Source organism: Schistocerca nitens, chromosome 9, assembly GCF_023898315.1.
Source record: "Schistocerca nitens isolate TAMUIC-IGC-003100 chromosome 9, iqSchNite1.1, whole genome shotgun sequence".
Lineage (NCBI taxonomy): Eukaryota > Metazoa > Arthropoda > Insecta > Orthoptera > Acrididae > Schistocerca > Schistocerca nitens.
In genome coordinates, this window is record NC_064622.1 from 438,571,487 (window position 1) to 438,584,836 (window position 13,350).

At 40.4% G+C, this 13,350-nt stretch overlaps 1 protein-coding gene across 3 annotated transcripts in view; it reads right to left on the reverse strand.

Moving 5' to 3' along the window:
- Positions 1-220: 220 nt before the first annotated feature.
- The window catches only part of LOC126203583 (fatty acid-binding protein, muscle-like), a 176,171-nt gene continuing 163,041 nt past the window's right edge, over positions 221-13,350 (reverse strand). For 2 of the 3 annotated variants that reach the window (XM_049937945.1, XM_049937943.1), the window contains exons 2-3: positions 5,617-5,888; positions 221-620 (exon numbers count right to left, since the gene is read on the reverse strand). In XM_049937945.1, the coding sequence (XP_049793902.1) occupies positions 570-620; positions 5,617-5,888 (323 nt within the window). In that variant the 3' untranslated portion in view covers positions 221-569. Of the gene's footprint in view, positions 621-5,616; positions 5,889-10,626; positions 10,808-13,350 lie in introns of those variants that run through there. The other variant, XM_049937944.1, reaches the window with a different exon arrangement.

Sequence of the window (13,350 nt, forward strand, 5' to 3'; positions counted from 1 at the left end):
ACATGTTTATTGTAAGGGAGGGTAGGGATATTAGCTTTGTGGTGTTAAAACCTAGTTAGTGTATTTTAATCCCTTCTTGAGTAGGGACATAATCCCAATTGAAAAGTCACATCTCAGATCAAATCACAGCAAGAATGAATTCATTGTTTCATCATTACTTTCAATATTACTGGAATTGAAATGCTACTAAGGGAAGTATGTAATTGTCAATGGCATATCATTTAAAGGTATGTAATTTTATTAACTTACAGTAAATTCAGTACAAAGTTCAAGATTTTAGGAAACACTTAAATGCATATAACAATTATACCAAATGCAGAATACAAAAATACTTTAGGAACATCAAGATCCGTTCAGCTGAAAACTACAACTTTTAAATTTTAATATTAAAATATCAAACTGGAATAAATATAGAAGCTAATAAATGAGCAGACAAATTCTTAACAGCAAATATCAACTAAACTATTATGAAGCTGTATCACTTGGTATGGAATCTAATTTTCCTACAAATTTAACAATTGGCATTCAAAAAATTGAAATAATTATCTTCAGTGGCGAAAGTTGCAGTCTTAGATTGCTTTGTAAATTCTCGTACACACAAGGTCGTCCACTGTAATGGTCTGAAACAAATACAATTCAAAGTTAATCAACTTCCTAGCACAGTTCGACAGTTTTCATTTAAAATTGTAACATTGTAGTGTTTCTTTAAAACATACCAGTTACCCAAAATACAAAATCTAGCCTTTAACATGGTTTATTTTTTGGAGGTGTAGTTTTCAGACTTGAAAAATTTACAACTATTTAGTAAAATATGAGCCCCAAATTAGGTTAAATTAAAATGTTTGAACTTTAGGATTTCCCAGTGTCTACACTGGAACACTTTCAGAATGTATTGCCTTTAACTTCCAACAATAGAAATAACAGACCACTGCCATTTTCCACACTTTTGGAAAGAGGGCATTTCAATACACAAAAGTTGTCCAGTGGTTTACCACAAGATGTTTTCTTATTTGGAGTTCTTTGAAGATTTAAGAAATTCAAGGTTGTTTACAGTAAGAACTTCAACCTCTTCATTTTAAGTGCATTTCACCCCTTATTGTAAAGGAGTAAGGTCTGAGCACCTACCAGTAGTCACAGTAGTACAAAGATGCTACTTTTTCCTGCAGTTTGCAACTAGATCATGTAATGATTACATTACTGCAGTGATATTCTAAGACAAGAAACACTAAGAATACCCAGATACCTACTTACAGGATATTGGGATGCACATTGTGTCTTGTAACTTGTTACACACCTTGAAATGGGGACATATTTGGGCAATGATAGAGGAGTCTGCAGAAAGATTTAAGTACAGCACATGACTAGTGTGAGGCAGTATTCTGATGCCACAGGTAAATTTGTTTAAATACACAAATCTTATTGATGGTCTTTAACAAATCTTAAGTTATTTTGCAAAACCATTACTGAGTATCTGAGAAAGATTTATTGTACCATGTACCAATATCTGCATAGATTCAATCTACTGGCATGGATTTATTTCATTAACTCTTGTTAGCACTAACACTGCACTGTTTATTCACAGACATTTGAGGTTTTGACACTGCTTTAAGCTCCAAACAATAGCTTATATTAGGACAACCAACTGGAGGTCCACAACTTGTATGAACCTTCACATAAGTAGACAATTCTGGTATTTAACGAAATTGTAGCTGGCTGAGGAAAGTTAAGTACCTTTCACATCCAACTAAGGAATGCAACATGAACACTATTAGGTGACACCAATTTTAGGTCAGTTTCTGTTAGTCATATAGGCACTACCTGAAACTATCTGGAGTAGATGTTTTCACATCATGTATGTGAATCACACGTTTAATACTGCAACTAGGAAATTTGCATGCATACCATATTTTCAATTCACACAGCATGGGGCTAAATGCCGAACAGTTATTGGCTTTCATGGTGTAGCTAAATTTCCATCCTGTTTTCAATGGAATGAGATGATTGACTCAATAGCGTTCACATTAAGATCTTTCCATTACTTTCCTGAAACTACGAACGCCATTTTTGCGAAGTTGGGTATTTTAGTAAAATCTATAAATGATTTTAGTTTTACTTTTATACCAAATACTGCGAAAACGCCGCAACATATGAAGAATGTTTTAGGTGGAAGTCAATATTAGAAAAGGGGACATTGTGCTGAAACTTATCACCTAACCATCCTTCCAGAGTGGGTGGGGTGAGCAGTATTTTCAAATGGGCACCCCTATTTTTTGTGTATAATCGGATTGTACGCTATAAGATCGACGATTTAACGAAACTAGTGTAGTTGTAGGTGGCGCTGTAATCTAAAAATATGAAGTGTGCTAAATTTGGAATTTGATTCTACACTAACTTACTATGCAAATAAACCTTAGTGTTTTAACGGTTTAGCATGACCTGTATTAGTTTAGTGTTGCAAATTTAATAGTACAATTTATAACTATGTTTAGCGTGATCCAGGAAAGGTCACGTTTATGTCTTAGTTTTCTATTTTCATTGGCACACCTTTAGCGATGAGTCCTCTTACCACTCATCATTTGGGGTGCTTTGTTTTGGATTTATACGAACAAGAAATTATATGCGTGTTGTCAGTCTGATCACGCTGACCAGTTTCTAGCCGTTCGCAAACTGGTAACCATATTTTACTGTACAATAAACTGTTACAATACAAATGTTTACGTTTACACCGTAAGTTTAGAATTCAAAGAGTTCTTAATTGCAGAACGAGGTAGACTAGATTTGTCTATTATATCGTCATCTACCACGAATGGGAAGTAGTTTAAGTAGTTACATTTTGGCGTAGAATCCGAACAGTTTTCCAGACGGACAATTATTGCACAGTTCACCCCGATGTCGCAAGAGCTGTGGCTAGGAGGCGGCCATTTCTAGCCGTGACATGTTTCTTCAACATTAACTTTACGCCGCCAACTTCTTCGCACAATACATCGTTCCAGAGATATGTAGTTGTCTAGTCAAAACGTGTGTATGCAGGATGATTCCTACTAACATTTAGAAGATCTGAAGCGACAGATTAGGACAAGGCAATTTAAGACACATTGAGCCGCAGATGTCGGCAAATATTCCGAAAGCGGATAGATATTTAACATGTGACGTAAGCCTAAGTACCTCTCCGCACTGCCAGTGTTCAAGCTATTGGACTGTCGCACTTCGTCATCGCAGTGCAAGCGAACCGTTTACGTTGGGTTGGTTCCCGGCCTATGTGGGCGGGGCTCAGGGCTTAAGTCTGATGTGACAGGCAATACTTTTTCATTGCCTGCGGCCGTTTTTAAATTAATTTATTAATTTAGCAGTATCGTTGTGTCCGATGGTGTACCGCGAAGTATAGTCCAACATAAAACCTACGGTATTTTGTCACAAGTAAAAGAGTACAAGCTTTTGAGTTGCGTAGTTACTTGTTAGTGATCTGCGTTTTTGTTATTGACAAAGGAAAGCACGAAAGGAAAGAAATACAAAGCAACAATTGTTGCCTGGTTACAGCAGGGATAACTCATTTCTACGTTTACAACGGATCACATTTACAAAAGGTGTTCGAAATGGTACTGTTGGCTTCAGTGGAAGCATTGTGACGTTCCATCTTTAGCACACGCTCAAAAATACTCCGTATTTCGAGTGTTATCTATGTCCAACGTTTGCTATCCATTTTTGGGGATCTCCCGACATTTGCAGTCATGTGTGTCATCGAATTACTTGTCCCACAGTTATTTACATAGCTCCGGAGTTGTTTTTGAACGTTAAGACTAACTACCCTATATATTAACACCAGTCCTTTTCCGCTAAAGCAAAGTTATGTAGTCCTTTTTATCTTGAGAGCACCATCCCCGCTAAGTTTCGAATTGACAATTTGTGCTTCACTCCGTTTTACATGGAATGACGGTTCAGCTTACTAAATTTGTGCTCTCAAGTTGACAACGCAGAAATTCTGCGGAAAATACAGAAAAAGAACTATGTACTAGAGAAATCTGATTAAGACTAAAAGCAACTGGACAGAACATTGAGTGTCCTAGGGAGTGGATGATTAATGTGCCTAGAACGTTCACATGTGTATTAGGAGAACTGAGGAAATACCTAGTTGACAATACAAATGAAAGATATTAGATCAACGAACTTCCAGGAGTGACTAGGATGCTTAATTATTGGCTTATCAAAAATTGCACGTCAAATTCCTAATTTCATGGGTTATAAATGTTTGGTAAGCTATGCCAAAAGAAGGAAAATTGGTGCCAAGATGGTTTAGGAGCTCATCCACGTTTGCTCAGCGACAGATGGGAGCATTTCTACTGTTTTTCTAAAAGTAACAGCTATGCTGCGGTGATCTCGATAAGAAACCAGTAATTACAGAAATACAGTCAAGGGCCTTACTCACATACTGCCCAGTATTAATCCTGGAAATACTTAAGTCATTTTCACTACGACATTTTATGGCGTTCTGAACAGGATACTAAGGTGGGATAAAGGCGGACGCCCAAGACTCGTGTGTTTGCGGATTTCATTTAGTTACTGTCCAATGCAATAGTCCACATCTTTGTTACGCATTTTGTCCTACAGTGACACTTTATGAACTGGCTGTATATTACAGGATTTGACAAGTGCCTGTACCGTTTCTTGAAGCAGCATGATTCTCAAAAATAGAAAACTGTCTGAGAATCTAAACAGTTAAAATCTGATTATTAACGTAAATGGTAATGGCTTAATGGTGGGGTTGAAGACCCATTGTCAGATCCTCTATTCGGATCTGGCCGGTAGCAACTGTTTTTACTTCAGATGCATAATGTAAAAGTAAACAAATTTAATCCTAATTTTACTGAAGATGTTTTAGTTACTAATGTGAAGGAAAAGTGATCAACGTAAAGATATTTCATGGACTAACATTATCGATAGCTAACTATCTCGACAGAAGTATATTCCGTGTTTTGCAATTTGATTAAGAACATGTGGATTTCGATGTAATTACTAATTAAAACCTAATTACTTTAAATTTTCATACTACTATGGAATTTTAATGAATTAAACATTGCTATTAAGCACAATAAATTTTTTAATGTTTTGTAGTCTTGTGATCTTCAGAAAAAATTCAAAATTTTATATCCGTCGTAATTTAAATGTTTGCTACATGGCGGTAATGTCTTAACATTGAAACAGACAGCGAAAATTGTAAAGCAGATGTAATAGTAAAGCAGATGTAAAGCAGATATGAGTCATATAGTAACAATTCTCTTTGTCATGACTAAGTACTGTCAGTTTACTCTCGGTGGAGCAATTTACGTTAATACAGTTTCAATGAACAGAAGATCGGAACTCAAAGGCGACTGTTTCGAAATCTATGAGACCGTACTGCCTTAGGAACTTCATGTTCAAGCAATGATCGAAACTCGTGATATCAGTGAAGAGGGGCAGTTGTTAAGGCTTTGTTAGTAAACTGCACTTTTCTAGCTGCCGCCTACCTCTTGAGCCACACATACCGCGAGGTATTTTTAGCGGACTGGTTGAGCTATTTGACATGGACTTAGAGAAATGCGCCGGCTACACGCCGACCAGGTTTTTTGTCACCTTACTCACCATCTTCACCTCTTCGGCTGAAAATTCTCGCACAATTGTGGTGGTCTTCTCGCCCTTCTGGATGTGGTGCAGCTTGTTGCCGTCCTGGGTAATGGTCGACTTTACTTTGCGGCCGTCCGGAGTCTCCTCCTCGAACTCCTCGCCCAGTTTGAAGGTGATGACCGTGTTCTTGAACGTGGACGAGGACTTGAGCGTGTACGTGTCGCCGTCCTTCGTCAGCTCTATGACGGGGCTCACCGCGTTGCCCATCTTGCGGGTCACCATGCCCACACCTGGAACGAAAGGGGTCACGCCATTGTACTACAGTTCCATTTTATCGTATGCAATTAATATGCACGGGAATCAAAATTCAAGTTTTCACAGTGTTCACGTCATTAGGCTTTAGCCTAAGGCATTTTTGTGCAGATCGTTTTCTAATTAACGATCTTGCACATGTTATCCAGTGTATACATGAACGCACCATCAACTCCCAGCTTAAGGAACAAGCAATTCATGGGCTACACGAATAATCTGGGAGCAGGATGTGATTCATTAGTCACAAATAATTTCATGCTGATCATTACTTTGTTGAACTCATCCCTGTTAGCGGGAACAGACTACAGCTATCGAAAAACTGGTCCAATATCGTTAAGTTATTTGGTCTTCACAGGAAACTAAGGTTACGGTTTCTAGGAACAGGATAATATCAGCAAAATTAATAGCTAGAAAATTATTCAGGTTATGAAAATCATGTGGAATGGTCATTCAAAAAGAATATCAACTGAACCATCTGCAGAAACTTTTTGCGGAAAGGAAATGAAATTCTGCAAAATATCTGAGTCCACCGTGATATGGGCGTCTATGGATTGCAACGAACAAATGAGCAAAGAAAACAAGTTATGTTATCCCTGAGGAGCTTAGCTAGGTACTACTATCCAGCAATAATGCTGACAAGGAGGAATGGATGAAGTTTATTATGGGAACTTAAGTGGACGGAGTTGCGTCAAGAATGGAGGACAGCAGAAAATCAAAGTTGCCGGCGAATTAGATATTAGGAAGATCTAAGAACAGATGGAAATAATAGATCGTATTAGGCAAATGCCTAACGGATGCAGATTTTCTGCCAGTATTCTTCAACGACCAATTTTAGTATGCTGGAGTGTACAAAAGCCATAGGAATCTAACACCAAGCGAAAGAAAGGCAAATTGGACAACTAGTGGACCACTGTGCTAAAGAAGGAAACAGCATCGATTCTTACACACTAGAAGCTCCACAATTAACGTTGGCAGCAGCTCTATGATCTTCGGCAGCAGTCTGATGACCATCACGACCCAACCGCTGCGCGCTAACGCATTAAGAGCTTAGCTTCGTCACCTTTTTCCAGTTCTCAAGTCTACTGCATATTCATAGCCACTGATGAAGTTCCAAGCGCTAGAAAATAAATATGGCACAAACATCCCTTTGACCAGTCCCACCGTCCATGTAACTAAAGCAAGGCAGGAAACTAAGTCAGATTCCAAAGCAGCCACTAGTAAAATCTACGAATCAAGGTCATGAGTTTTTCAACTGAATTAAGTTAATACTCAGCCAGGTAGTTTGATATTAGTGTCAGCAAGGAAAGCAAAGCTGACTGGATCCTGATACTCGTGAAATACGCGTGAAGTAAGCCAGCTCGAATCAGTGAGTATAGGCTCAGGTGGGCGTGGCGTAATTAAAACACTAACGCGTTTGCACAGATGCGTTACTGTGCGAAATTCTCCAATAAATCGTAATTCACAAAATAGCGTCTGAATCACATGAGCGCAGCGAGTAACTTTACCGCGTCGACTGTAGCACGTCAGCAGCAATTACAATCTCTAAGAAATATTGTATTCAGAGAAACGAAGTAGAACCTGCTGCAATCAGACTTTTCCATGACTTAAGACGCTTATCCGAAGGAAATGTGGAAAGGAATTTGAAATGGAGTTAGCTGAGAATATGCTAACGACAAAAATATTTTGAAGCTGCTACATTGTTATTGAATCTTTTTCTCGTGGTCACCTTTCCCTTGGGAGTCCCCTCCCATAGATCTGAAAGCAGGACTAGTCTGGAATGTTTTGCCAGTGGAGAGATCATGATGACATTTTCAATTACAGGCTACATGTCCTGTGGATACATACAAAACTCTCAACTGTTCAAAGCGATTGTATGGGAATTAACGTGTGTATGTTAAGATCCTCTGCAACCGTACTTTACGTCGCAATATATATTAATTTTTAAACAGCCTTTGCTTGTAATAAGCTGTGTATCGCTAGTGCGTACTAACGCAATGATGAACTAACAGTTCAACAGACCACACTAAACTTGTGCAGTTAAAATTGCATATGTGAGCCTGCATGTCAGCAGCTTAACCCGTAAGATTGATGTGCGCGTGAAAGTTTTCATGCGTAACGTTCACCTGCACCGAATATTCTCTTTTAAGTAGTTTTTAGTTTGACGCTTTGATTTGGTAACATTGAGACGAAAACCTTAAGCACATTGTAAGATGACTTACAAAGGCTCTGCCTTAGTTCGTTCCGTTTGCTTTTCCGGTATTCGAATTTTGACGGTAGAATTTTCTCTTTAAACACGGAAAATTATTTGTGAACTAATAAAACTTGTACGTTTGAAGCCACAACTTTTCTCTCTAGGAAAATCACGCCCGTATACATGGCAGTAAGTATCTTTACGCGTCACGCCAATTGCAGACGTCTTATTCCCGTACTAAATACTGGCTCCTTTCCACCTCCCCTGCGAACTATGATTGCATTTGCACATTCCGGGAATCAGCCATTGGGTGTAATGTTCACAAAATGCTCATCTAACACTATAACAAAGTTAATAAATATGAAAAGACTTTTGCACTAAAAATCTGCCATTTCTTCCCTCATTTCAGTGGAAGAAGATTGATTTGTCTCCAAAGTTTGTCGTGGCATTCTTACTCTGAAGTGTACAGAATTATCTAATTTACAACGCGTACTTATCTCACTGCTGTTGACGCCAGTAATTTCAGTTAGCGGAACCGAAAACTTTAAATCAGTTTAAGGGACTGGGGAATCAATACTTATGCACACCTCCATACGCGCAGAGTTCTGAAACCATTACTAGTTTGTTAACCAATGTAAATAGTGACTTTAGCAAGACATCTTAACCTCATTACCGAGGACACTTTCACACGGAATCTGATGACCTGACATCTGAAGGTTGGGCCTTTAGTATTCAGAAGAAGAAAACTGAAGCAGAAAAGAAAGACTATTCCGATACGAAGTATTTAACCTCTAACACTAGGCAATCCCTCGCTGAACTTAACACTAAACCATTACTTAATGTCAAGTACCTGTTAGGTTAATGACATATTGCCAACAAGCCGTTAGGTTTCCACCTGCAAGCTCGCTCTGACCACGGTCATAGCAGCGAGCCTTGGAAGTAGACCAGCTTATCGACGTGAAAGAATAATTATCGGACTTCTTTGTTCTGCAGGTCTGTCACTGGTTGGTAACTACTGGCTGGGGAACCACACACACCCCCCCCCCCCCCCCCCCCCCCCACACCAAGAAAATGTAAGACCACCAAGTTCACCAGTTCAGTCTTGTACGAACAGACTGCAACACAGCACACGATTTATGGTTATTAAATTACACGATAGGACGCCAGACATGTTTTCAAGATGCCACACACATATATGAAGACAAATTCACGCCTATGCGAGATTCCTTTCAGCACGTCCTTTCCATTACGAAGAATCTGAACATTGATATTGAGCCGAAGTTTTTGCTGTATTTCTTTAAATATCTGAGAAATTGGAATTTCAGTCAGCTCTTAACATGAAGGCCGGCCGCGGTGGTCTAGCGGTTCTAGGCTCTCAGTCAGGAATCGCGCGACTGCTACGGTCGCAGGTTCGAATCCTGCCTCGGGCATGGATGTGTGTGTGATGTCCTTAGGTTAGTTAGGTTTAAGTTGTTCTAAGTTCTAGGGGACTGATGACCACGGATCTTAAGTCCCATAGTGCTCAGAGCCATTTGAACCGTTTTTCTTAACATGAAACAAGGTCGCCGATGGCAATATAAACATCCATCCCATCGCCGCCGCCCCCCTACACTACCTTTCCGCATTTGCGAATGAACACAGCTACTGCCTCAAGCTACATCGCCGGGGGCCACCAGCCACGTAGCTAAACACGCGGCCGCTAGTTGGCCTTGACCGCCACGGCGAAAGCTGTATGCCGAGGCGTCCGCAGTTTACTGCCAAACCGCTTAGCCACGTCAGACACCTGAACTTTTAATTACTCCGCAGTGAGGCACAATTAGCTTCATAATTTAGCAATCAATTCAGGAAGACAATGCAGCAGATTAAGCAGAAACTAAATCGGAGATGCTTCCAAGTCTTTTCGACGAGGATGTGACTACAGTTCTACAACCGTAAACTACGTTGGCATGATCAGCATTAACAACGCATGACACTCGACAGGTACCTGTCGAGATTCGTGGGGGATAGAACTTCAGTCTCGTTTACATTCGTCAGCTACCAGAAAATATCAGTACGCCTACATACAGTTTACATCTACGGAGCTTATACAACATTATGGCTCGATTCCAAAACTGGACTATCACAGCACATCTGCCATACAAATAAGATTTATTGTACTGTTCATAACCTGAAACGAAAACCGCAGCTGCAAACTATACCAGTAAGAGTTCCTCATATACCATATGTAATTGTTTCTATAGCAAAATCCGGGAATTTTGTTCAATCAATACGTAACATGCTCAGACATTTAGATTGACAGATTGCTCAAGTACACGCCGGGATTCTCTACGGAGAACGAAAGTAGTGCAACTTTCAAGTGCCAACAAATTACTTTCAGATAAGTTTCCTCTCTTGAAGGGGCCACTCAGGAATCACGAAATAGTTATCAGTGGAATATTTACAAACTTGTTTACCGTTCGCGTTCAAAACCTAACATTCTACGACAACGATTTTGGTCTCATACAAAGACGTTGACATGAACTCACCGAGCGCTTTCATCACTTCATCAAAATTCTCGCTCTTGTCGAGCTTGTATTTGCGACCAACAAATTCGTCCACAGACATGATGGCGTAACGTTGCTAGTAACACTTGAAGACTGCAACAACCGACGTTCACACGTACACGCACACACCCCCACAGAGCGACCGCAAACTAACGTGAATAGCGTTCGCAGCTGCCGCTTTATACAGCCGCTACGCTGCCGAGATGACGTAGGGCGAAGGCACGGCTCGAGTGCTGGGAGAGGGGGTGATCACGTGACGCAACGCAAGGCGGCAAATACTTCGGGCCGCGCGCGCGGAGCACACCCACAACGGAATTCAGACGAAACGATCCGCCTGACGATCTTTTTTTATCCCGTGAAAGTTCGCTCTTTTATTGCGATCAGTTTAAAACTATTCCCTGTTTCAAAGGCGTTATGGTGTGGCGCCACCGTCTCACGGAGCTCCGCGGTCTAGATACTCTCGACGTTTATGAAAAGATCGATATCTTCATCGAGATTTAGAGATACTCATCCGACACTTATCGTCGATTACAAAGTGACACATTTTCCAAGTAATTCTTCGTTATAGAGGTGACGATGATGTCACACTCCGCGACTGAAGCAAAGGCGTTTAATAGCACAAACAAATTCAAAACAGAAGACAATTTTTAAAGCAGTGTCCAAAATTTTATTCGAAGCATACTGGTGATTAATAATGATATCGCTCGATCACGCAAGAACTACGATCCGAATTAAGAAGAGAAAATAATTAAACCCTTTTCTAAAATTACGAAATCACTGCAGAGAATAAGTAAAATAAAGCTTCCTCAATCCGAAGGCCGAGTTTTGCACAAAACCTGCTTTTTGGAGTTGACAATAAATCGAACTCCAGGTCCTTCTGTTTGTCGTCAGTCATGCACCCATTGAAAACAGATCATCTTGGGTTTGTAGAAGAACTGCAGAGTTGTTTATCTTGGATTTATAGAACTGTAGAGGTAGAATGCAGGACTGGAAATCCACAACCCTTAAAACTATGACACGATCAAATTAAACACCTTTCTGTCCCCCATGCATAGTAAGTAATTAAGACATGCCATTCGTGGACAAGATTCTAATGATTGCTTATCAGCAAACCAATAGGACTGACGCAAATCAACGTGCATCCAAACACGGTCCTAAAATTTGTCAATGCAATCGCATGAAATCGTACCATTGAAGCAAAACACAGATGGGTAATTCTGCAGCAGAACAATTGTGAAATAACAGTAGTACGCGTGCAGGCTAGCTCAAAACATAAAAGTAATAATGAAGACATTTCTTACCAGGTATCAACACGAAGACTCTATTTAAAAACTGACAAATATTACCCGCCTAAACAACAGATATAACCCGAAACTACACAAGGCCATTACTGTTTTATGGCATAGGCAAGACATAGAGGCTATGAGCACTCGATGTACGTGAACGCAGTAGTCACATACCTCATTACGTACTTCTGTACCTGTTCTCTGCGAGTTATTGTGAAGTGAGTGGCCGAGGACTTTTCCCTTTTCATTCACAGCCGGAAAGTGCAAGCTATATCTTGACTGATTTTATCTGCACAGTGTCAATGGTACCGACACGCCAGAAGAGGGTGAGGGTTGGGGGTGGGGGAGGGGGAGTGCCTGAAGAATGTTCAAAATTTCTTAGTGACTTCACTCGAAAAATAGCATAAGTTCAGAGCTACAGGGTGACAATTATTGAAATAAATGAAACATAATCGTTATAACTTCTGAACAGTTTGCGTTAGGGCGCTCAAACTGCACGGTTGGCCGCGGTGCATGATGGGAATTAGTATGCGCTGTGTAGTTTGGTTTAGCGACGAAGTCCACTTTCATTTGGATGGGTCCGTCAATAAGCAAAATTGGCTCATTTGGAGGACTGAGAATCCGTATTTCACGACCGAGAACATAAAATAAGCTACTTGTGCTGTCGCCAGTATACATATTATACTACATATTATTTGCTTTCGAAATAAACTTTCCTTGGCTTTCTCTGTACACGAAGCGCGTGTAGTAAGCAAAGCAATGTGTGTTACTGTACTGAGGTGCCCTTCGTAAGCAGTGCTTCAAGGATTGTGCGTCACAGGAACGAGTACAGATAAAACTAGAATGCCAATGTCGCACTTACGGAATATCCTGTCTTGCTGCTGGAAAACAAGCGAATGGTTTATTTCGCACAGCTTCTCCGGGGCTTCTAGAAAAATTACTTGCCCACATTTACATAGATGTACGTCACAACTCGCGGAAGACGATAATCGAACTTCGAAAGTTCATTGTCGCGTTTACATGTTGGGCATAAACCGATTCTTCTAGAGCCATCAAATGCCGGCTTTATGAACGTCAGTTGTGTTACAGGGCTGCTATCTGTAAATCATCTGTTCCGATATTGCCAGTACGATGAAGTATTCTCGTAACATTTTTAATAGTACGACAATACTACTTCCTCGCGGCTCTCATTGTCAGTGAAATTGTATGGATATCGGTAAAGGCGGGGGGGGGGGGGGGGAGGGAGGGCGGGGGGTGTTAGTCACAGCGAGGATTGAAAAGCCGTATCCATTCCACTTGATAGTGCGGAACCGTTTTATTTCATCCACCCAGGTCATGTATGCTGTACTGAAAATTGCGAAACGGTATCTGGTAGAACATCAGTGTACTCCAACATTTTGAAGATGCTGGTCGCTAGAAA